Source organism: Zingiber officinale, chromosome 2B, assembly GCF_018446385.1.
Source record: "Zingiber officinale cultivar Zhangliang chromosome 2B, Zo_v1.1, whole genome shotgun sequence".
NCBI classification, from domain to species: Eukaryota; Viridiplantae; Streptophyta; class Magnoliopsida; order Zingiberales; family Zingiberaceae; genus Zingiber; species Zingiber officinale.
The window spans coordinates 116,690,722-116,716,445 of NC_055989.1; the positions used below are offsets into that span (position 1 = coordinate 116,690,722).

Consider the following 25,724-nt stretch of genomic DNA (forward strand, 5'->3'; position numbering starts at 1 on the left):
CTTGCATGCTTGCCAGCAAGCCACAACGTGGCTTGCATTCTTGCCAAAACTGCCAGCAAGCCACAACGTGGCTTGCCTGCATGCATGCTGTGGCTTGCTTGCAAGCTTGCCACGTGTTGTGGCTTGCTTGCAAGCTTGCCACGTGGCGAGCAGGCAAGCTTGCCACGTGGCGTGCAGGTAAGCTAGCGACATTCCTTGTCTTGTATGTTGGTCAACAAGTTGTCTGACTGATGTTACAAATAATGAGGTTCACAAAAATACCCCTCGGGTTGATGTCATCCGGGTCCTGGATTTCCAACCCCCTTTGTTTCGAATCAGTCGGAAAGCCTTGCTTTCAATCGTTGTGGGACTACAACCCACACGTCGCGTTTTCATTCAATTTTTTCCAACAAGAATAGCGATGGATAAATCCGGTCTCTATTTCCTACATTTTTTGTAGTGCTAGAGGGCTTGACCAAGGGAGGATGCATTAGGGAAATGAGAGTGTAGCTATAGGGGCACTCGGATGTGTGCTTGGGCACCCGGAGGTCTAGCCATGGGTGCTTGGACGCAGCCACATGCAACCGCGTGAAGCTATCAGGGGCACCCAGACATGCTCGGCATTGTAGGGCAACTAGTTCAATCGAACATAACCGTCGTGGAGGACAGCAGACAAACCTAAAAGAATCCACCAAAACAATCTTTTTTTTCTTTTCTTTTTACCTTTAATACACCTTTTTCTTGTAGTGTGTCTAGACTGAGTTGAATTTCATTTTAATTAAGTCCTTAAGAAGGAGACACATTTTGATGGTTGGACATAATACTATATACTGATGAATACCAGAAGCAAGCACAAACTGGCTCATATTGTAAACATGTAGAAATTATATATTATAAGTGCAAGAAATAGTAGAGGATCAAGATCCCATGCATTTCAAAAAAAAAAAAACGAAGGCGAAGAAGGCCCACCGTGATCACTAAGTTGGCCGGGATATCATGCGATGCCACGAAGTGCCAAATCTCATAGTAGGTTAATTTCACCTCACTGAATCAGGCTAGGCTAGCTACGTCCCTACAATATTGATTAATTTAAGTAGCTAATTAATTTAATTAATTAATCACAGAACTACGTGTCTACGTCCTCCCTGTTTTAGTGCATGTTAACTTCAAAATTGATTACGCATTGTTAACAAGAGAAAGAAGAAGAAAATGGAAATGACAAAGGCCAAGGACAAACAATTAGAGGCCGTTTGAATAATTAATGAATTGGCATTTAAACATGGGCCATGCAATAATATTTTGGACGTTATATATATAATATATAATATAATATACATGGAGGAAAATTTAAGACTAAGTCGATCCACTCCACTCTGTTATTAATGGCCGGCCGGCCAAATCAATGGAAGTAAAGAATTCATTGGAAAACAAAGTGGCGATGAGTGCTCTCCAAAGCTTTTGGAGGCATCCCAAATTGCGCGTTAGTTGTATCGTCCATCGGCTTCCCTCTTATAAGTTAAGCAATATATTGGATGCATCATGCATGCGGAGAAGAAATTAAAGAGGGAGGCCAGGGACTAGGAAGGGATTGAATTAGAATCGAAAGGGTCTGGTTTGTTAGTTTAATTTGCAGTGGTGTAGCGATAGATCGATGGCAGGAGGTGGTGCAGGAGAGCGGTCATTGATGGACACACCGACGTGGGCGGTGGCCGTGGTCGTCGCTCTCATGGTCATCATCTCCATCTTCATCGAGCATGGCATTAACAACCTCGGCAAGGTATGTATGTATGTATGTGTTAGCTATAACCCTGTATATTAATAATTAAATTTCAGGTAAAAATTATATATATAGAAAGAATTTCTCTATTTATTGAAAAATAGATTATTTTATTTTTAAATTACTCTTTACGCTCTAGCCATCGTAATTATTCATGCAACTTCTAGCTAGATAAGTCCAGAACGACAAATAATTTGATTGATCCAAACGAAAAAGTTAATCTGTATAATTAGAGCTTTGGCTGGCCCTAGCGAACCAATAGTTCTGAGTAGTTTATCAATTAGGAGTAGGGTGATGTTGAGTGGTCAAGCTAGCTAGGTTGGTTTGATGGCCCATTGAGCTAGCAATCTAACTAGGCTAGGTAGATTAGCGAGTTCTGTTGGGACCGATGACGTCGCTAGAGGGGCTAAATAATGATTCACTTTGATCTTTCAATTTCGTTCGTTGAGCTAGTATATAAAGAGTTGAAATATAAACAAAGCAAACATAATCGTTCGAAACCCCCAATTCCTTTTCCACATCTTAACAGCCTAGCGGTATCATTATTATACTTTCTCCTTCTCTGACACTTTCTGAGGGCGAAGAAACTCTCACAATGATATTTTTACAAGTAAATACAAACAAAATAAAAAGTAAAGATGAAAACAAATATAATATAAATAAATAATTAACACATGAAGTATTTAGGTTGTTGGTTGTTGATTTCTTTTGAAATGCCTCCTCAAAGTTTGGAATGTAGCAACACTCTCCCTCAAGCATCCAAAATTCTCTAAGAAACACTTATTTATAGGCTTGAAGTTATAAATCACCTAACAGTCGACTGATAGCTCACATTAGTCAATTACTATGCTGAGATTCGAACGTTGTTGAGCTTTCACCACTCAACTATTTCTTTCAGCTCAGCATTGACAATAGTCAACTACTAGACCATTATTAATCAAATGTTGCAATAACAGTCGAACCCTTGGATTGACTAAAAAAATTCTGTATTTGCTCTAATAGTGTCGGTATCTCCATCAATTCTTATCCCCTCGAATGGGTCTAGTGGCTAGCACATCAGGTGTTGCCATCATGAGGTCTGGGGTTCGAATCTCGGCAAAACCCAGATAAATGTCTCCCTTATGTGCTAGTCACTATTTCAAAGGATAGTAGCCGCCCGTGATTTACCTCATCCGTATTGGCCCTAGGACAAATTGACGCCTTTTGCCACCACGATTAATGAAATTCTCAAATCAACCGATAAACTTTCTGTTCACTGCAATAATATCATCAGTCGACTGATGAACCACATCAGCCGATTGATCACATCACAAACCTCTTTAAAACCTCTCAAATTTTGAATTTGTGGTTTAAGGATTAGTAGTCGACTAATGTCTCTATTTCAACCTTACCAAGGTTGAATTCTTAATTTATCTAATATATAGTTGATCTTAACTTACTAGGACTTTCTTTATCTAGTATCCGATCAACCTTGAATCTGTTGAAATTTCACTATTGCCTAAAATCTGGTCAACCTTAACCAGTCATAACTTCACTACTATCTATAGCATCCAATGAATTTTGACCTGTCGAAACTTCACCATTATTTAGTATTCGGTCAACCTTGATCTAGTAGGACTTTACTATTGTCTAATATTCGATCAACCTTTGCTTGTCAGAACTTCATCATTGTCTATCATTCAATCAACCTTGACTTATCAAGACTTTACCATTGCTAAGTGTCTCCTCAACTTTGACACTATTGGAATTCATGTCTCATGTCAAGTGTTTGGTACTCTATAACCCATTTGAGTTTCATTTATCAAATCCATGTATGAAATTAAAGAAATCAATTCATGGCATGATCTAATAAATATACAATCATGTGGCAAAAGGCAATTCGGTTGTCTTTGTCAATCCGTCCCTAGGCTAACATGAAAGAGGTAAATCATGAATGACTACTAGCCATTAGTGTAGGTGGTCAAGGCATGGGGAAAGACATGCTCAGACGTACCGAGTTTTGATCCCAAGACCTCATGTGACAACACTCCATGTCTCAACCACTGCACAATAAATATATAATCATGTATATATATGACATGATGTCATGGCATGTATCAACACACAAATATGTTAAGCATAAATAACATGATTGCAAAAATATCTAGATCTCCAATCCAAGCATCATCATCTAATATTATTCCAAATATTAAATTTAATAAAAGTTGAAACTCCCTCGAGTATGTCAGAACTGCAAACTTGACAGACTTTTAGATTTTATCATACCATGCCAAATTTTGATCAACTTAAAAACTCAATTTTTATTGACACAGACTAAAATTTCCTAATAAAAAATTTGAAGTTTCATTTTCAAGATATCACTATATTTGAAAATGCCTAAAATGTCAATTTTATTATGATTGAATTAACTACCCTTCCAATCTAGGTTGGCTATTAAGCCCGATGTGGTCATACTTTCATGAACACAATACCTATTAAAGCTTCTTAGGTTACTAGGTATTCATTAAAGATAACCTCTCTAGATACCATTTTAATGACTCTTTTAAATTTCTTAGAAGCCCTAGTCATGTTGATCTCATCAAGATCAACACTAAGGATTATCTCCCTTATAACCTTGACTCCACTCCTAGATCTAGATTTGGTTTCATAGTTATATGAAACTTTATAATAGGATGACATACTCTCTTTGGACTTTGGTGTGTATCACAAACGCTTCTTGTCCATATATAGTTATTGGCTACCCAAACATTTAATTTCTTAGACCATTTAAACGTATTTTTCATTTTACTACAAGTCTTCTCTGATTTGTTAAGTCTTGACCTCAAGATTTGATTTTACATCTCTAACTCTTCAATTGTTGATTTTCATGTCTTGGTTAGACCTTGTTCTTTCTAGGCATATATCTACCTTTCTTGGGGTTCTTGCCTAGATCACTCTCTACCCTCCTATCATTAGGTAAGGTAGTTTTTGCATGATATAATATAGTTGTCCTTAGATTTATGATATTTTCTATTTTCATGATGATAAGTTCTTAAATCATAATATTTAACTCTAACATGCTTCTTATCATAAAACAAAGGAATTTTATTATGAAATGATACCTTCAATTTTTCCTTAGAAATTTCCTCTAGGTTTGAGCTTCCTCCCTTGTCATTATTCGAGGGACAAAGATAAAAATAAAATTGAATATAATATAATATAATATAAATAATTTACACATGAAATATTTACTTTGCTTGTTGTTGATTGCTTTTAAAATGCCTCTTGAAGATCTAGAATGTGGTAGTACTCTCTCACAAAACTTCAAAGAATGGGCATCCAAAATTCTCCATGATATCATCTTTATAGGTCTCAGGTCAGGGCTAAAAACTACCTAACAATCGATTGCTAACTCTCATCAATTAATTATTCTGTCTAAATTTAAACATGATCAAACTTTGACCACTCAATGGCTTCTTCCAGCTCATCATCAGTGATAATAATCGACTGTTATACCATTTTTAGTCGACTGTTGCAATGACAATTGAGTCCCTAGATTGACTTAGAAATTCTCTGTTTGCTCCAACGATGTCATTAATCGCATGATAATCTCCATCAATCAATTGATGACAATTAGTCAAGTTTCCAAATTGACCTAGAAATTTTCTGTTCGCTGTAAGTGTCATTAGTCGATTAATCACATCACAAACCCCCTTAAACTTCCTCAAACTCCGAATTCATAGTTTCAGAGTTCATCAGTCGATTTTTATTTCATAACAGCCGACTAATATCTCTGCTTCAACTTACTAAGTCTAAATACTCATTTTACCTAGTATTCAGTTGACCTCAACCTACCAAGACATCTTTTATATAAAATTTGGTTAACTTTGACCTGTCAGAACTTCCTTTGTTTAACGTCTGGTCAACTTTAACCTATCAAACTTTACTATTATTTAGCATTCGACCAATCTTGATCTGTCAAAACTTCACTGTTATTTAGCATCCAATAAATCTTGATCTGTGAGGACATCATCATTGCCTAACATCCGATCAATATTGATATGTCTGGACTTTACCATTATCATGTGTTTGTTCAACCTTGACCCATTTGGAGTTCGCATCTCATGCCAAGTGTTTGCACTCCATAGCCCACTTGAATTTCGCTTCTCATACCAAGTGTCCAGTCCTTTATGACTCACTTGAACTCCGCCTTTGTAAACTCCCTATTGTACTTCTAACTTTCAAGTGTTTAGTAATCCATAATCCACTTAGATTTCATCACTGTTAAGTATCTAATCAACCTTGACCTATTTAACTTTTTGCTCAATCATCATTGACACCCAAATCAATCTTGGTCAACTTGACCCGAGATTGATTGTACCAACAATCTCATCATCTACACCCAAATCAATCTTGGTCAACTTGACCCAAGATTGATTGCACTAACAATCTCCTCCTCCAACGATTTCTCCCTTCACTTGAACATCTCACTCTCAACCACCAAACATATTAATCAAATATCGAAATCCAACTCGAGCTAACTCACTTCAAAGGTTGATTACACCAACAACTTCATCTAGATGGTTAGTCGATCTGATTGATTCAACTAATCAATCTAATTTGGGTCATAATTTGATCAAGTTAGTCAATCAGATTTGTTCGGTTAATCTAGATGGTCAGATCAATCTACTTTGTTTGGTCTGTCCACTTTACTGCAGGTTAATCAATTGGATTAGTCAATCTAGTGTTTGTCTAATTTGTTTAAGCAAGTTAGATAAATTTGAGCGACTCAACTATTCTAGATGGATTCGATAAGCATGTCAATCCAATTGAAAAGTCTTAATGAGGCTAAATAGTTCTATAGGCTCGAACATCAGAAGGAATATCTCAAATAACTTTTTTTAATAAATGAAAACAACAAAACTAATTTATTTTTAAAAAATTATAAAATACTTTTATAAATTAATTATCGATGAATCTGATCAGATCAACTAATTTAAGTAGTTTGGCCAATCTAGTTTGTCTAACTCAATCAATATTTGATTGGTTAAATTAATCTAATTGGTCTAAGTCAATCATCAGATTGGTTCGGTCAATCTAATTTGTCTAAACCTAGCTATCAATTTGATTGATTTGGTTAATTTAGTTGGTCTAAGTTAATCAATTTGATTGGTTCGACCAATTTGTTTGACTTGTTCGTAAGTTTGTCTGATTTGCGTTGTCAACTTGCGACTTAAAGTCAATTTATATTAGTCCAATTTATTTAAATATATAGATCAACCAATCACATGAGGTGAGTCCAGATGGCTTTCTATAAGCTCAAAAGGAAAAACTCAGAAAATATTTTTTAATTGATGAAAATAATAACAAAATAATTTATTTATTTTAAAAATATATTATTATTATTATTATTAGTATTATTAAGAATGACTAAAAGGCTGGGGTTTACTTATTTTTCCGTCTGTCTCATGTTTGTGGCAGTGGTTTCAGAAAAAGCAGAAGAAGGCCATGAATGAGGCTCTAGAGAAAATCAAAGCAGGTACACTGTATACATTTATACAAAGTTGCAAAAATACTTGCTAGCCTAGTTCGATTTTTAATTTCTATCTGTGCAGAATTAATGCTGCTAGGCTTCATATCGCTGCTGCTCACTATTGGGCAAGGCCCCATCTCAAGGATCTGTGTGCCCGCTAAAGTTGCAACCATCATGCTGCCGTGTAGCAGAACTTACTCACAGGAAGGAGCAGATGCAGGTCGAAGAAAATTATTATGGCATGAGAGAGAAGGAGCTCTTCGTCGTGTTTTGGCTGGAGCGTCCGCTTCAGATTCCTGTTCTAATTACGGGGTAAGAGTTTATTAACTAGCAAGGATTATTTATGTAGTTTGTGTGCTTTGTTTTATTCCTTTAAAAGATTTAATATTTAAATGCCTAATTATATATAAATGATGATTGATGGCTATAACTATGTATCATTTTTAGATCGATCTCTATGATAAATATTAGAATAATGAGTATATCTTGCCAACTGCATGAGAATTGTTTGAGGAGGATTGGCTTTAGTACTAGAGACACTTTCAAAAATATTATTATATATGGTCCGGCTGGTACTCGGTTTATAACAGATTGAATATTGATAGATGAACCCTGTACTTTGTAATAATCTAGTTTTGGTGTTCATGGTTACAAAAAGTGAATATGTTCGTCCCTAGCGCCCTTATCAACTTATCTCATGGCTAACACGGAAAAGGTAAATCACGGACGGCTACAGCCTTTGGAATAGTGACTAGCACATAAGAGAGACATTTACCTCGACTTTGCCAAGATTCAAATTTCAAATCTCATGATGGCAACACCTCATGTACTAATCACTAGACCGTCCCGAAGGGACTATTAGACAAATGCGTTCATGGAATCATAGTAGAAGACGGACAAGTCAAACTTAACTGAGACCAATTAATTACCCAAAGAATGCGACTATGATTCACTTGAGATGGGTCGATGTTCATCTTTAATTAGGTCACTCGTCATGGGCACCTGTGAATGCTGGTTCAGATAAAGTAATTAAGACATTTCAACAAAGATAAGGTGCTTGAAATGAACTAGGTCCTGCCCCCGAGGTGGGGTAGGGTGTCATGGTTAAGTCCTCTAATCATAGATTAGGAATTTAAAGTTCAAGACTCAGGTGCAGTGTATTATTGAGAATTTCTCTTGTTAATGGATACTGAATCTGAGAATGTTGGCTGTCATGATAGGTTTCTATGTGCACATCTCCGTCTTTTAAATCAAGTATAGTATAACAACTTACTGAAGACATTTTATAAATTGAGAATAAAATAGACAAAATCAACTCATAGGCCGAATAAAAAAAAAACTTAACCACACAAAACCAGGGTGCCAGTGGCACAATGTTGGTCACGTGACGGCGGCGGCGACTGTGACAGCGTGATGCTTTGGCCGCACAATGGCGACCATGGTAGCGACCACATGATGCTTTCATAGCAATGACTGCGACAATAGTTGTATGATGCTTTGGTCGTGGAGCGGTGGCCACTGTAGCGGTCACGCTAGTTGGTCTCACGCACAACCAAAGTATCACACGATCAGATCTCAACAAGTTGCGGATATGGATGGGATGAAGGAGAAAAGAAGAAGAACAATTTTAAACTTTAGGGTTACGTGATTCACTGTCCACCTATCCCTATCTTTGAAGATGTCTTCGGAGAGATATGCAGAGCGACAGAGCATTACGTAAACAGAACATAGTAAGTTAAAATTAAATTTGTCCGCTTGAAAAAATATTGAGTTGGGCAATAGGGTTGGGCTATAGCTTAGGATAGCCCTCATTTAAATCCGTCTCTATACTCATTGAGGTAATCAAAGGTTAAGATGGTGTTAGGATGCTTGATCTAAAGATTTTTTATAATGTATAATGCTCATGGAAGTTGCAATAACTATTATAATGGCTGCTTTAAATATTATTAAAACACCTTCCATTCACTATTGTAGGCTCTATTTATTGGACTTGAGACAAAGTGCTTTAAGTACTATGATGCCAAATGTTGGCATCCTATGAATGTGGCCAATTGGGTTATGTGATACATCCAAAGTATAACTCAAGGTGACCTAATAACTATCTATATTTTATTCTTAAGCCTTAGCTTCCCTATGAATCAATTACTAAAATTGAGTCAGACTCTATAAATACTCTTATTCTTATCATATCTCCCATCTATTTTTCGGGTCCACACTATAATTATCAAGATATCATCACAAAGGCCACTGTTACAGAAACAAATTGAAAAGTTTCATTGTAAATACCCCGTCATAAAAAAGCCAACAATGAGAAATTGATATTTACAAATTTATGATAGCAATATAGTCACAAATCCATCACTGGTGTATAACATCTATAACAAAACATGATTTTGGCATATTAAAACTTTTTACTAATCAAATATGGCACCTGTTGCAAATTTTTCCCATCACATTTGGAATTTATGATGCCATATATAGCATCATTGTTGGATTGAATGTGAGACTAGAAAGGGATGGTAAATAGTCAATCATGAAATTGCTTACTTAAGTCTACAATCAAATTTAGTAAGCAGCTGCAAAATAATAGAGCAATTATGCTCAAGTTTGTATTTTGATGTTTAAACAATTGCAATATGTTTAGACAAATATGTTGGTGCAATCATATTGTGGGCAATATGATTGAGGTAAGTACAAACTATGTTGATATGTCAAGTAAAGTTTTAACTAGATACTTGACAATGAATAAAGTCTAAATAGATCGAGGTTAACCATACATTTGATGAAGATGAAAAGTTCAATATGTAGGATTGTGTTAATGCTGGAGGTGATGTGAATAGCTTATATGTCTGCTTCTTTACTTTATCTATCAGAGTTGTTAGTAACATAGAGGAATAATAAAATATAAATATAATGATAAAGAGGCATAGGATTTACTTGGTTCACACCCCCGGATACTACGTCTAAGGCTATGCAATCAATGTGAATCCATTAATGTCTTTCTCATTTTCGAATACTTTTTAGAGATGAAGAAACCTCTTATAGATTTTGACAAACCACAATTACAAATATAAATAAAGTAGTAATAAAATAAAACAAGCAAATCAATTTGGCCTGAAGTCTTGAGTACTGTGATACTCCTTCTGCCGCTTCTTGAATCGTATGAACAGAGAGCTTTGTAGATTTTTTTGAGCGCTAAATGAGGAGCTTTGATTGCAGGTGATTATTGAAGAAGTTGTCTTGACTCCCCTTTTATAGAGCTTGATCAACACTCTTCCGGTCGACTAAACCTCTGTTGATTTTGCTACGAGCTCGTTCTTCTTCGACTACAGATCAGACTAACTTTGCGACTTCCAGCCAAGAACCCTTTTGGTTGCCTAGATCTCAGTCAACTCTCATCCGAAGACCAATGAACTCAAAGTTGATAATGTCAACTTCTAGTCAATCGAACCAGTTCTCAACTGGTCCGACCTTCGGACACACTCCGACCGTCCAAGCCTTCATTCAGCTATAGTTTCCTATAAAATAAACATGCAAAATCTAATACTTAGTTTACCTAACCTACCAGATTTATTTTGCCAAGTGTTTAATTCCCAACTGACACACTAGGAATTCGACTATCAAGTGTTCTACTCCCAACTGATCCTCTTGAACTTCACCAAGTTCCCCACTTGGTTTATCTAGCTCCCAACTTGGTCCTCCACCACCTAGTCCCACTAGGGCTTCTACTACTTAGTTCCCAGTTAGGTCTTAGGTTCCAACTAATTCGTCAACTACCTGGTTTCCAACCAAGTCTTCCATTGCCTAGTACTACTAGGTCGTTCTATTGCCTAGTTTCCAACCAAGACTTTTATTGTCTAGTCCCACTAGGTCTTTTGATTGTCTTATTCCAAACTAAGACTTTCACTGTCTGATTCCCAACTAGAACTTGTATTGCCTATTCCCACTAGAACTTACCATTGCCTAGTTCCCAACTAGAATTTGTACTATCTAGTCTTACTAGTATTTAAACTGCCTAGTCTCACTAGGACTTATCTTGCCTAGTCTCGCTAGGAGTTTCACTAACTATCAAGTATCTGGCCCTATTTAGACTTCTCACGTACTTTCTAATATCAAGTTATCTTTGACTTATTTGGACTCTACACTTAACTTGATCAACCCTAACTAAGTTCTCATTAAACATATTGTTTAAATCAAACTATCAAAACCTTGGAGGTTGATTACACCAACATAATTGATGTTAGCATTAGAGAAATTTAATAGAAGTTGATAAGAGAAAAGTCCAATGGGTGTTGATTATAGAAGTCGAAGGAAGTCAAGGTTGACTGGATACTTGACATATGATGAAAGTCTAGGAAGGTTAAGGTAGACTTGATGCTTAGTAGGCAATGGAAGTATAAGTAAGTCAAAGTAAACCAAATACTAGACAAGTGATGAAGTCTTAATAGATTCAGATTGACTAGATACTAAACAAGTGAAAGTTTTGATGGGTCAAGGTGTATTTGAGGTTAGATAAATGAAAGTCCTCATAGGTTAAGTTAGAGTTGAGGATAAGCAAGTGGAAGTTATGGTGGGGTAAGGTGGACCTTAGGCTAAGTAAGTGGAAGTCTTGGCTAACCAAGATTGACTTGATGCTAGGATGGGTAAAAGGAAGTCTTTGTGAGTTAAGTTCAACTGACACTAAGCAAAGGATAAAGTCCAAGAGATTAGGCCTCTAAAAAGTAAAAATCCTAGTATGTTAAGGTTGACCAATATTAGGCATAGGATGAACTCCTAAAGATACAACCTTTAGACATTAATTAAAATTCTAGTAAATTGAGGTCAACTTATACTATATTGATAACAAAATCTCATAGACATGGAGTATCTTGGCATTATGATACTCAACCTTAGAGTTGGTTGAAATCAAAGTATCAGGCAATCGATAGTTTAGTCGACTTAAGTAGAATGAAAATAAATAGAATATTTCTTTTTAGTAGTCAATTGACTAGATAGTCAACTTGACGCCAGATAAGACAACGATTATCCTATGGACTATTGAATATGTTGATTCACGTACGAATATCGGAAACAATTTTCTAGAATTTGTTGATTCGAAAAGGAATATAAGGAAATACGACACTACCAAAAATATTATTAAAAAAAATCTTCTACTAAACATACCCTTATATAGACTCTAAACCTTAATACCAAAGATAGGAAATAATGTAGGACCGATGTACGTGAGAGGGGAGGAGGGGATGAATCATATGTATTTGAAAAAAGAACTTTCTTTTTCAATTTTCTTTTAAAAAAGTGCACAACAGAAAAAGCAAAATGAGAATAAGCAAAAAAAAAAAAAAAAATAGCACACGAATATTTATTTGGTTCAGAGCATTCAACGACTTCTACTCCAACACTCAGACCCTTTGGATCTTTCTCAATAAGTAATCCACTAAAATTCTCTACCGATAAACTTTCAGTAGAATAATCGAATACAGAAAAGAATGAAGTATAACAAACCTATACTTCCTTATGCAATAATTGAATTAAATAAAATTTGTTACACAACACGAAGACAGAGAATTTGATTGAACTCATGTGTTGGTGTTGGTCTGTCTGCAGTAATCGAGCATAGCAGCACCGTAACATAGCAGAAGCACGAAAATGGCATAGTAGAAAGATCAAGGAAGCTCATAAAGAAGTTGTTTCTTAGTTGTTGGCCAAGACTGCCTTATAGAGATCATTAAAGGTGCCTCCCATGACCTGAGGCGCCTCCAATGGCACTGATCTGATTCACATTTATCATGATCTCTATCCACTTAAAGGTGCCTCCAATAGCTCTGAGGTGCCTCTATCAACTCCGAGGCACGTCCAATCACCTCCGAGGCATCTCTAATAGACGAAACTTCATCTGTGAAGCTTATCAGTGCAAGGACGCTTCCATCCAATCCAAGACACCTCCAATGCCTCATCTGAAGTACCTCCAATTAGCTCTGAGGTGCCTCGAGCACTATTTATCTGAGATTGACATTTTGTAATTAATTCCTATAAAAATACGTTAATCCAATGATAAAAAAACCTGCAAAATAGAGTTAGAACATATAATGAAATAATATTTATAAGTTAGATCCTATTTTACCAAGACTAGGATTTAGTCTTAGTTTCAGCTTAGACTTCCAAAATGGATCTAGTTTGGACCAACGCCTATAGTCCTATTGGGATTCGTCCTCACTGGATCTCTCCTCCAGTTATTTACATCCACTTATCATTTGCAAACTTACTTAACGCATATCTTAACCCACCAGATATTCTTGCCAGATGCCCCATCTAGATTTCAGTCAGTTGTCAGGTTCTGTAGATCCAACTAGACTTTTTACCAGATATCATGACATTTCTTGACCTATCTGGACTTCTTGCTATTTATCAGGTCCTCCTGACCTAACTGGACTTCAGCTTGGTATCAAGTCCTTTAGACCCATCAAGTTATTTAACCTACACACTTGGTAAATACAATGATCACACATAATCTAATTTTAACCTTTTATCATACCTCAAAACCCAAGTTTGATTATTAGTGCTAACTATACCAATAAATAAATTCCAACATATAGACCCTAATTTCCTAACTTGTAAAGAAAGGAAAGGAATCCTAATAAAAAGGGAAAAGACTCATAATTCTAAAATTTATAAATGGACTCAATATATATATATATATATATATATATATATATATATATATATATATATATATAATAAAAATTATCAAAAATACCTAAATTACCAAGAATACCTTAAATACTAAAAAAAGTAAAAAACTACCAAAAGTAATATAAAAATCTTTAAATCCTCCTGCATCATTCATGCCAGGTTGAAAGAATTTGTCCTTGAGTTTAGAGTAGTTTCAAGTGATAGCTCAGGAGGAAGATCATCTGGCACAAAATTAATAAAATCTACTAACTATTATTGGACCTTGGGAATCCTCATAGATATGCCGATGAGCACAATATCATGGATACTGCACTTGTCCATCTTCGTGTCCCTCAAGCACTTCTCTACCAGTTTGATGGCACTATGTAGTTGCTTTAAGTGTCCCCATTTGGATTGCTTTATGTTATCATATTCATCCAAAGGAGCATCATAATCATATGATGTTACTAGGAAAGGACCTCCTAAAGTTTGACTAAAATTTATTCATCCATGATACATAAAATAATTTTGATAAGTGCATCTAGGAGTAAAGAAGTAAGTCACTGCATAAGCTACATCTTCAGTGAATCTATGTGGTTGACTCTCTCCCCAAGCTCGGAGCCATCCTATCCAATCTTCTGTCTGCATCAAGAATCCATTGCATGTATTGTTTACATGTATCTCCAAGCTTGGAGCGTCTACTTGTTGGTACATGATCTATGATACTCCCATATTCACACACCATTGAAGGTGTTGTTTACATGTATCTCCATATTTGTTAATGAGGTTTCCATACTCGTTCTACTAAGAATGATGGGTACACCTTGAGATGCTAATAGATTTTCCTTCTTGACCATGTTGACTATAAGAGTCATAAAGATTTTTGTTTCAGCCTGACTATCGTAAATGTTTTCATCTCCCCAAGTGAATAATTTTTTAGATGATGTATCGAACTATGTTACAATATCTTCTACTCCATTATCATAAATTGGATCATCAACTATTTTGATCATGTCGTGCCTATCTTTCTCAAGAAAAATTTTATCCAAACTAAAATAAAAAAACTTACGATCTTTAAGATCTTGCACCGCTAGACATTGGGATGACTATGTGGCTTGTCCTATAGATATTCAAGTATCTCATCTTGGTTCCTACAACTATGGTGTGAGACTTACTTAGCCGGAACCTGCCTGTCACGACCTTGATTACAACCACGACGACCATCCATGGGACGGGTTGGTGGGGTGCTTGGGGGGGGGGGAGCATAGTCACCTTTTGCCACCATAGGAGGACTTTGATACCAACTAATGCCAGAAAGGATGACGATTATCTTGTGGGTCATTTAATCCATTGATTCATGTACGAATATCAAAAAAATCTTTTAGAACCTATTAATTTGAAGAGGAATATCAGGAAATAAAAAAAATATGACACTACCAAACATATTACTAAACCAAAAATCTTCTCTTCAACATCAACTAAACATACCCTTATATATAGTCTAAACCTTAATACCAAAGAAAGAAAATAAATCCTAACATATAGTTCCCAATTTTCTAACTTGTAAAGAAAGGAAAGAAATACTAATATAAAAAAAAAGACTCATAATTCTAAAATCTCTAAATGGACTCAAAATATATACAAAAAAAATATAAAGACAGATATTACTAAAAATACGTAAATTATTAATAATACCAAAAAAAGTAAAAATTACCAAAAGTAATAATAAAAATCTTCTGATCATCTTGCATCACAATTGATGCATGATCAATTGACCAATAAAGGAGATCAATCGATTGATGCTATCATAGTAATCTAGGAAGAGAATCATTGATTTGATATATTTAGTTCATGATGTAGATGCTATAATGGAACAATTGATTGGAAGGAGGATTAATTAGCTCAAGTAGTCATTACAAACTAAGCAGTCAACTATTTGCAAGTTCACTCAACTCAACTAAAGTAACTAGTCAACTCAAGTAATTATTTCACTGATCATGCGAATTCTAGAAACTAACAAGAGCTCTTTAAGACAAGGCTAAAGGTAAGAGTCTTTGCAATCATTTCTTGAGCGAGTATTATTGCTTTCTTGAGTCATCTTTGATCAATCCAAAGCAGCACTGTTTTAATCTTTTCTTTGTAATGCATTTTTTGTGCTTATCATTTGTATTGTCTTGCTATAAGCTTAGGTTTTGTAAAAGGTTTCTCCACCTATAAAAGGTATCAAAAAAGAATAAATATAGATGACTTTTGAGAGTGATCCACAGATGGTTCATAATTGATGGAGTAGGAACCAGAGCCTGACAAACCATGTATATCATTTGTTTGAGTTTGTCTTTTGTACTTTCCATAGCGTAATAACTCGAGTGTTGATGAACACATGAAAGAAATTGAATTTTTACTCACCCACTCTATCCATAATCATATTTCTAATAGTTGATATTAGAGAAAGGTTGTTCTTTGAGGACTAACCAACAAGAGAGCAAAAGCTAGAAACAAGAAAGAACCAACCAAAATGAAGATGAAATTCAAAGGGATTTGAATATAATATTTGGATCCATCCACTTTTTAGAGTAGGAGAGGATTATTTTTTAATGGATGTCAAGAATAAAGAACTTTACACAAGTCAACATTGAATATTATTTTGTGTTGAGGAAAAGGTTTGAAGCTTCCAAGGACAAGAAGGGAAAACTCCTCAAGAACAAGTGGATTGAGGAGCAAGTCAAAAAAATTCAAAGCCAACAATAGGGTAACGAATTTGTTGATTAATATTTTAGCAAATGAGATTTGGTGCAAGATGGGTAAATATGAGGGCACTCATCTGCTATGGACCGAATTGATCAAACAAGAGGAAGAGCCCAAGGCAAAGGAGTTCTTTGGCTCAAGAACAAGAAATTTCTAAGATAAAGAGTGTTCAACTTTCAAGGATAAGAAAAGCTCAACATTGGAGGATGTTGAGGAAGCCTTGACCTCTTCAGCCAAGAGTGATGAGGAGGAGAGATCATTGGCACTAGAGTGGCAAGAAGTTTTAATTTAAACCTCAAAAGTCAAAACTGATGAGTCATCCACCTCATTGAATCAAGTGGAAGAAGAGCACTTCCGCTCCAAATATTAAGGAACCAACACTTAAAGGTATATCAATTTCAATTAATAAATATCATAAAATATGCTTTAAGAGTAGGGAATGAGGATACTACAAGAATCGATATCCTACTTTTGTAAGGAGAAGATCTAAGTGGCACCCAAGATCGAGAAGAGACCTAGAGGATCCACATTCATGATACTAATAGAGAAGAACCACATTATCTGCTTTGCATCGAATGAGAAGGGGCATTACCATAACCAATATCTAAATGGAAGGAAACCCAAGAGGCATAAGAGAGGAAGCTCAAGTTAAGGGAGAGATCCTAAAGTAAACCAAAAGTTATTATGATCATGCAATTATGCTATCTTTAATGAAGTACCTTATGATCATGATAGGAAGCATGTTTGTGCTAAATTTTATGATTTTAGTACTTCATATAATAGGACTAAGAAAAATGATACTCCTAGGGCAATTCTAGACAAATTCACAATAGGGATGAATAATTTAGAATTAGAGAGTTATAGAAGAAAAATTAAGTTTGAGAAAAGGCTTGATCATTTAGAGAAAACCCTTAAAAAGATAGCAAAGGGTCTAAGAAGGTAAGCTTAAGTCTAAGAAGGAAAGAATTGTCCAATAACAAGAGTGGTTGTTTGAGATACAAAGTGAAGTCAAATGATAGTGTGTCATCCAATCATAAGGTTCCTTTTGACTATGGAACAAAGTCAAGGAAACCATCTAGGTCTTGGAGTGATAGAAAAATGAAGGAGGTCCAACAATTATTAAATCCACAAGAGTGTGATTCCATCATGCTAAATGAGTTTAAGACGTGACAACTATAATTGGAAGAGTCGTTAACCCTGATAAAGTTTGCACTTTGAGTATTTTAGGGGTTATCGAGATACCTATGAAATGAACATTCTAATCCTACTCTAGAAGTTCTAGAGGGTGAAAAATAAGTAGGGATGAGTGGAATACTCAAATTGAGTTAATTGACATTAGGATTGATTCATGCATTAAGATTGATAATTAGCTAGAGGTATATGTCTAAAATGCATACACAATATTTTTTTTAAGAAAAAAACTTGATACACGGTCTTGAGATCTTTAGATGTGCCAAATTGGATTAATTTTATCCTTTTCATTTTGATACATTTTTAGAAATTGATACATGATAGGCTTAAGCATGTTTAAATTATGTCATTTGGTTAAATCTATATATTTATAATTGGTACATGCCTTTAGCTTATCTTATTTACTTGATTATGCATGTTTTTAGTCATGCCATGATTAATTTCAAGTTGTATCAATTCATATCATACAATTAAAATTAAGGATGATGACAATAATTGACATCCTTAGTAGGTATGTAAATTGGGATTATCTTAGAGTAAAATTGGATGACCACTAGTCTATTATAGCTCTTAGGTCATTCGACCTTGTAGCACAACTTTGTCAGCACAATGACTTTTTCTAGCTTTGCTACTATACATCAATCGGTCGTCCAGCTAACTCATCAACGGATAAAAACATTCTATTTGTTGGTTGATCAGCCTGAGTCTATTTCTTAGTTGAATCATCTCACTAGTCAACTAAAATATCTCACAAATTAAAACAACAATCATTGTAATGATTGAGTTGTAAGACCATAGGACATGGAAGAAGGAAGGGATCAACTATCCAATTTTGCTTTCATCTTTGATTATCGTCCTATTAGATTAGTACTTATAGCGGAATAAAATAAAGACAAAGACACCCGTATTTTATTTGGTTCCTAACTTCCAGAGTTAGTACTGTAGGACATATGCGGATCGATAGAAGGGATGTGAATATCAATCTTCATTTTTGTATCATTTTGTCGTGTGTTTATTTCTATTAGACAAGAACTTGCAATGGAATTAAATAAACAATAAATAAACATGACACCGAGAACTTTTACTTGGTTCACATCCCTTAGGATTAATGCAGTCAAGGCCTACACACTCAAGCGTGAGTCAACTATGTGTCTCTCCTTTCTAGAACATTCCAGAGGCTAAGAAACCTCTTACAATTTAATTTACAAGCACAAATACAAAATCATAGTTTAAGCATATACTTATAAGTCAGTCTGAAAGCCCCCAAGTACAACACAGTCCTCCTAGCACTTCCTTGATTGCACGAGCAACGTATTGAGATCTTTTTACGAGCAGAGATGTAGAGTAGAATATGAAGATTAATGTTCCGAACTTTGTTCCCAAGGTTTCTTTTATAAGCCTTGATCGGTCTACCAATAAGCCTTGATCGGTCTACCAAACTTGATCAAATCTGATCCCCATAACCAAGTTTATCACAATCTGCGATCTCATCGTTATCAGATCTATCGATCGACTGAAATTTTTTTCCAATCGACTGAACCAAGTCACGCCAGCGATTAAAGTCTGAACCCAAACTAGGTCAACTGAATCCAACCGATCGATCGAACTAGCTTGGGTCCAAGTTTAACCTGAATCAAGTCTAATTTACTCCAAACTTGTTCCAGTATCATCTAGTTGTGTTTGTCTGCTCTCTATTTTCCTTCCAACTCTAGGTTTATGCAAAACAATATACAAAACACAAGTAAAGCATGTAAGCCTAATTATATAAGTCTACCTAACCTACTAAGCTTACCTTTTACTTGGAGTTCACTCCTTTAAGACTTTCACCATCTAAGGTCCACTCCCTTAGGGTCAAGTCTAATCTTGTAAGTCTACATGACCTACTAGGCTTACCTTTTTCTTAGAGTTCACTTCTTCAAGACTTTCATCACTTGAGTTTACTCTCATAGGATTTTCCTTTGCCAAGTATTTGGTCACCCTTGACTTGACTGGACTTTACCTTTTCTAGTTATCTAGTTAACCTTAGCCTGACTAGACTGAGCTCACTTCCAAATATCTGATCATATTTGGATCAACTCTTAGTCAAACTTGACTAGACATAGGTATATTGTCAAACGTCAAAATCCTGGAAGTTGATTGTACTAATATTCTCCCCCTTTAATGTTTGATAATACTCTTAAGTTAGACTTAGGTTTTAAAGGTCTTATACCAAACTGAGAGGTTATAAATTTATCTAACTTAATCCTTCCTCTCCCCCTTTAATATACATCAAAAGATAGTTACCTAAGGTTCTTCTTAGGTTTTGCACCAACAATAATATTTTTCTTAGTCAAATATTCTCATCCATACCTTTGAAAGATCCTTTTCAAAATATGTTCAACAATGTCTATTTCTATGGTTTTTCAAAGTCTTCCATTTTCAAAATATTTTCAAATTTTTCTTTGAAAATAGTCACCTAACTTTTAACACTTCTGAAAAAACCTTTGAAAAGGCAATTTTAAAGAAATTTTGCACAGAAATATTCAAATATTTTTCAAAATCTTACATTTTCAAATTATTTCCAATTTTTGCAAAAGGTGATTTTGAAAGAAATCTTGCACGGTCATATTCAAATATTTTTTTCAAAATAGTTTTCGAGGAATTTTTTCAAGTAAATTTTTTTCAAAGTCATTTTCAATAATTTTCAAGGTAAAGTAATAATTTTCAAAGTCTTTTTGCAAATATTTTCCAAAGAACAATTTCAAAGAATTTTTAAATAAAGTAATCTTAAATATTTTCAAAGACTTTTCAAAATATTTTCCAAACTATTTTTCAAAATAATTTTCAAGGTAATTTTGTCAACATTTTTCAAAGAATTTTCAAAAAAAAAAATTTGAAGTAATTTTCAAGGCATTTCTAAAATTTGTTTCAAAAAATAATATTTTAATCAATATATTTTAAAAACTTCTTTTGAAAATTTGATCTTTTAATAAGGTCTTCCTCTTAACCTAATACTCCCCTAGGACATTCTTGCTAGCCACAAAGAAGATATACCTATATGTCTTAAGGGTCTAAGAGTGCAATGTTGACCTAAAGATGTTGACTCTAAGTATTGGTCAACAAGCATCTTTTTCAAAGGTATATAGATTCTTGAAAAATATATATAATCACACCCATACAATCATGAAATTCATTAAACACCACTATGTTAATCACTATTTTGAAATTACTTTTAGATAATAATTCTATAGATTTTAAAAAAAATTAATTTATTGTCCTTATCATCTCACTCATTATATATGTATCTCAGTACAACCAATAGACAATAACCTAAAGTTGTTGTGAGATAATTAGCATTAAATTTGAATTGAGAAAGGTTGTTTGACCTTATGTTAAATTTAAGTTTGGCATTTGGTCAATAAAGTGGATATTTCTAGACTTGGCTTCCAAGTCATGGTGAGGCATAAGGATATTCATAATCAAATCAATGACCACTTCCTTAGATAAAGTCAATTCAAGAAATCGAACACTTAACTTAGTGCAAAACTCTAGTTAACTAGTTTAGAATGTGATGAGATAGTTTTAGTCAATTCCTCTCAACTGAGTGCATTAAGTATGATACTCTGTATCAACCAGGATATATTTAAACTGAGTGCCCTTAACATACTATCATCTCACCGTGTCCTAATATTATGTTGTCAAGAATCAAATTAACCGTTTGCCCTATATATGTATATATCAAAGTATGCATGTACATGACAAGTATGTAATGTATCAAGCAAGTCGATCAAATAATTTTTGGTTTCTAATAATGTATAAATTCTTGATTTTATATACTCTTAACCGCGAATATGATAATCCACTTTGATACATTTTTATTTTTATTAATTTTATTGTTTCGTTTGGTATAATTTTATTAAGTAGTTCCATAATATAATGTACTCTATTAATAACTTGGTTTATGATTTTTAGTTTCTTAATTTGTGTTTGATTTAGACTTGTAACCCAAGTTTATGTTTTTAATAATTTTATTTTAGTTTTCAAAGTATTAATTTGTTTTCCCTATTTTTTTAAATTTTTAAAAGTTGAGGATTTAATTTTTTTGAATTTAGATTTCAATTAGTCATGTTTTCATAAATAAAACGTATTTTATTATAATTAGGTTTATGAATTTTAAATTTTAAATTCATTTTTTAAAAATTTAAATTAGTCTTTTTGAGATTTCAAAATTTATTTTTCTAATTTTTAAAACTTAATTTAGAATTTTTAAGATTAGAATTTATTTTGTTAAGATATGAAGTTTTATTGTTTGAATTTTTAAGAATTTTAAATTTTTAGTATTTAAATTTTTAAGATTAGATTTATTTTAAGAATTAATTAATTGAATTATTCAAATTAGATTTATTTGATTTTTAATTAATTTCAAATTAATTAAATTTGTTGAATTTGAATTATTCAACTTAGATTTATCTTAATTTTGAATTAATTGAATTGCTCAAATTAGACTTATTCAAATTAGATTTATTTTAAGAATTAATTAAATTATTTAAATTATACTTATTTTGTGATTAATTAATTTCAACTTAATTGAATTATTGGAATTAGACTTATTCAAATTGGATTTATTTTGATTATTAATTAATTTCAAATTAATTGAATTTGTTGAATTTGAATTATTCAACTTACGTTTATCTTGATTGAATAAATCAAATATCCTATCTAGATTTTTATTAATTTGATCTAGATACTTGGTCATTTTCTTGATTAAGTCTATTATCAATATTAATTAATTCTGAATTATTTAATTTTAAATATATATTATTAATAATTTTTGGGTTAGTCAAATTGCTAGATCTATCTAACTTATCTGCATAAGAAGATTTTTTGAAAGTTTAAAATGTACTAACCTTAATTGTTTCCCTTAATTCTATTGACTTTTTCTTCATCTTCTTCTCCGGGCATGGTTGTAATGTCCGAATCACTTGAAGCACACGATGTGCACTTTGTTCCTTTAGATTCTTGACATCAATTTCTCCTTTGCCCCCGGTTGTGTCACCTGAGTCTTACAAGTAGGGTATTTATTTTTATAGTGTCATCTTTCCCTGTACTTGAAACAGATAATATGCAATTTAAACAGTAAATTCACCATCATACCTTTTTTCTCCCACTCTGGCCTTCTAGCTCCCTTGGCGATTAGTCTAATCAAGAGCCCTCTAAACTCTTATACCAATTGTAGGACTGATGCAGATCAATAGAAGGGTGAATATCAATTTTCATTTTTGTCTCGTTTCGTCGTGTGTTCCCTTGAGGTTGAGGAATCCTCTAATTTTATATTTGATGAGACTACTAGTGTATATCTTAGGTGCTCTCAAGTTGATAAATATATCAATAAAGAAATGAATACAAAAATTACCAATGGTATTGAAAAAACAATTTTAGAGGGCATTATTCAAGGGAAGTAAGAGATGATTTGGATTATGACATGCAAAAAGAAAGCTGAGAGGAATTTTGAGTGTGGAAGAAGAAACTCAACCATCTAGGAGTTATAGAATTAACACTAGTCATTCATTGGAACAATTTGTCAGAGTTATCTCATAAGGAGTAAGGATTAGGTCATATTTTAAGAACTTATGGCTCCATTTTGACTTAGTATCCTAAGTTGAACCATAGGTCAAATGTTGCTCGACCCAATTGGGTGCTAACCAGGTGTGGATCCAGTGAGGGGCGGCATCGACAGTCGCCCCCCCCCCCCCCCACCCAAAAAAAAAAACTCAACCATCTAGGAGTTATAGAATTAACACTAGTCATTCATTGGAATAATTTGTCAGAGTTATCTCATAAGGAGTAAGGATTAGGTCATATTTTAAGAACTTATGGCTCCATTTTGACTTAGTATCCTAAGTTGAACCATAGGTCAAATGTTGCTCGACCCAATTGGGTGCTAACCAGGTGTGGATCCAGTGAGGGGCGGCATCGGCAGTCGCCCGCGGAACCCCTAGTATTATAGGCTTCCACCGGTGGAAATGGACGATACCGCCTTTTGCTTATCATGATCTGCCCCTCCATACTTGAATTTCTGGATCCGTCACTGGTGCTAACTATGCAAGATGAATTGACTAAATCTAATAGGATTCGAGTTTAGGCCTTAATTCCATGACCTTGAGATAGTAACATTGTTGATACATGTTGGATCTTTAGGATCAAATTAGATGATAAATAAATTATGATTAGAAGTAAAGTTAGAACAGTAGCCCGAGATTTCAACCAAGTTAAGGGATTAGGTATGATGAGACCTACGTGCCCGTAGCTCATCTATAATCAATTAGAAGCTTCTTTACTCTATCAAATGGATCTTTAGTCAACATTTCTAAACAACTTCATTAAGAAAGAGATGTATGTGTAATAACCACTTGAGTTTAAGTATTCAGATTAAGGATTAGGTCATATTTTAAGAACTTATGGATTCATTTTGACTTGGTATCCCAAATTGAGCCATAGGTCAAATGTTACTAGACCCAAACGGGGTGCAAGTTATGCAAGATTAATTGACTTAATCTAATAGGAGTGGAATTAATTCCAAGATACCGAGATAGTAACATTGTTGATATATGTTGGATCTTTAGGATCAAATTAGATGATAAATTAATTATGATTAGAAATAAAATTAGATTTGTAGCCCGAGGTTTCAACCAATTTAAGGGATTAGGTATGATGAGACTTACACACATGTAGCTCATCTATAATCAATTAGAAGCTTCAAGTAATTGCCACTTTCAAAGATTTTGTACTCTATCAAATGGATCTTTAGTCAACATTTCGAAACAATTCATTAAGAAAGAGGTGTAGAATGACTACTTGAGTTTAGGTATTTAGATTATCTAAACCATGTGTTTAAGTTTAAGAAAATTTTGCATGGTTCCAAAGAAATACCTAGGGATTGGTATTATAAAGTATCTACCTTTCTAACCAAAGACTCTAAGAGTGGGCATGTAGATCCCATCATAAAGTCTTGTGAGAATGACATCTTTATTATCCAAATTTATGTAGGACCTATGTAATCGATAGAGGGGGCGGGGAAGAATATGATCCTCATCGCTTTCATCTTTTTCATTGTTTGTTCTATCATATTAGTACTTGAAGAAAAATAATAAATAATTCAAACAATAATACGAAAGATGCGTGGATTTACTTGCTTCTCAACACCATAAGGCTAGTACGTCCAAAACCTTAGTATGAGAAGCGCTCGTCCATTAGATCTTCTCCTTTTCGGAACTTTTTCGGAGGCGGATCTTCTCCTACTAAGCTTCTCGCTTGGACTTCCTTTAAGACTTTACCATCTAAGGTCTACTCCTTATATTGTCACCACCTACGATTCACACCCCCAGGATTTTCCTTTGCAAAGCCTTGAATCCTCTAAACCCACTTGGATTTTTCACTACCTAACATCTTGCTAGAACTTTCCCTTGTCAAGCATTAGGTCACCCTTGACCTACCTAGATTTTTCAATCACTCAGTAGACTTCTCACCCTTGCTAGACATCCAGTTACCTTGACATGTCTGGATTTGTTAGTCACTCGATAGACTTCTCACCCTTGCCAGACATCCAGTTACCTTGACATGTCTGGATTTGTTAGTCACTCGGTAGACTTCTCACCCTTACTAGTCATCCAGTCAACCTTGACCTAACAAGACTTCTTACTTCCAAATATCCGGTCTTGTTTAGATAACTCTTGGTCAAATCTAACCAAACATAGGTATATTGTCAAATATCGAAGCCATAGAGGTTGATTAAACCAACAATTTATGTGGTGATATCATTTTTGGGTCAACAAATAAAGATTTCCTAACTATGTTTATTCATGTTTCATGGAG

The 25,724-nt window shown here is 34.2% G+C and overlaps 1 protein-coding gene across 1 annotated transcript in view; it reads left to right on the forward strand.

Moving 5' to 3' along the window:
- Positions 1-1,374: 1,374 nt before the first annotated feature.
- LOC122049460 (MLO protein homolog 1-like) overlaps positions 1,375-25,724 on the forward strand; it is a 30,957-nt gene continuing 6,607 nt past the window's right edge. Inside the window, exons 1-3 of the mRNA XM_042610841.1 lie at positions 1,375-1,756; positions 7,217-7,274; positions 7,351-7,580. Coding sequence (XP_042466775.1) covers positions 1,631-1,756; positions 7,217-7,274; positions 7,351-7,580 — 414 coding nt within the window. The 5' untranslated portion in view covers positions 1,375-1,630. The remainder of the gene's footprint in view (positions 1,757-7,216; positions 7,275-7,350; positions 7,581-25,724) is intronic.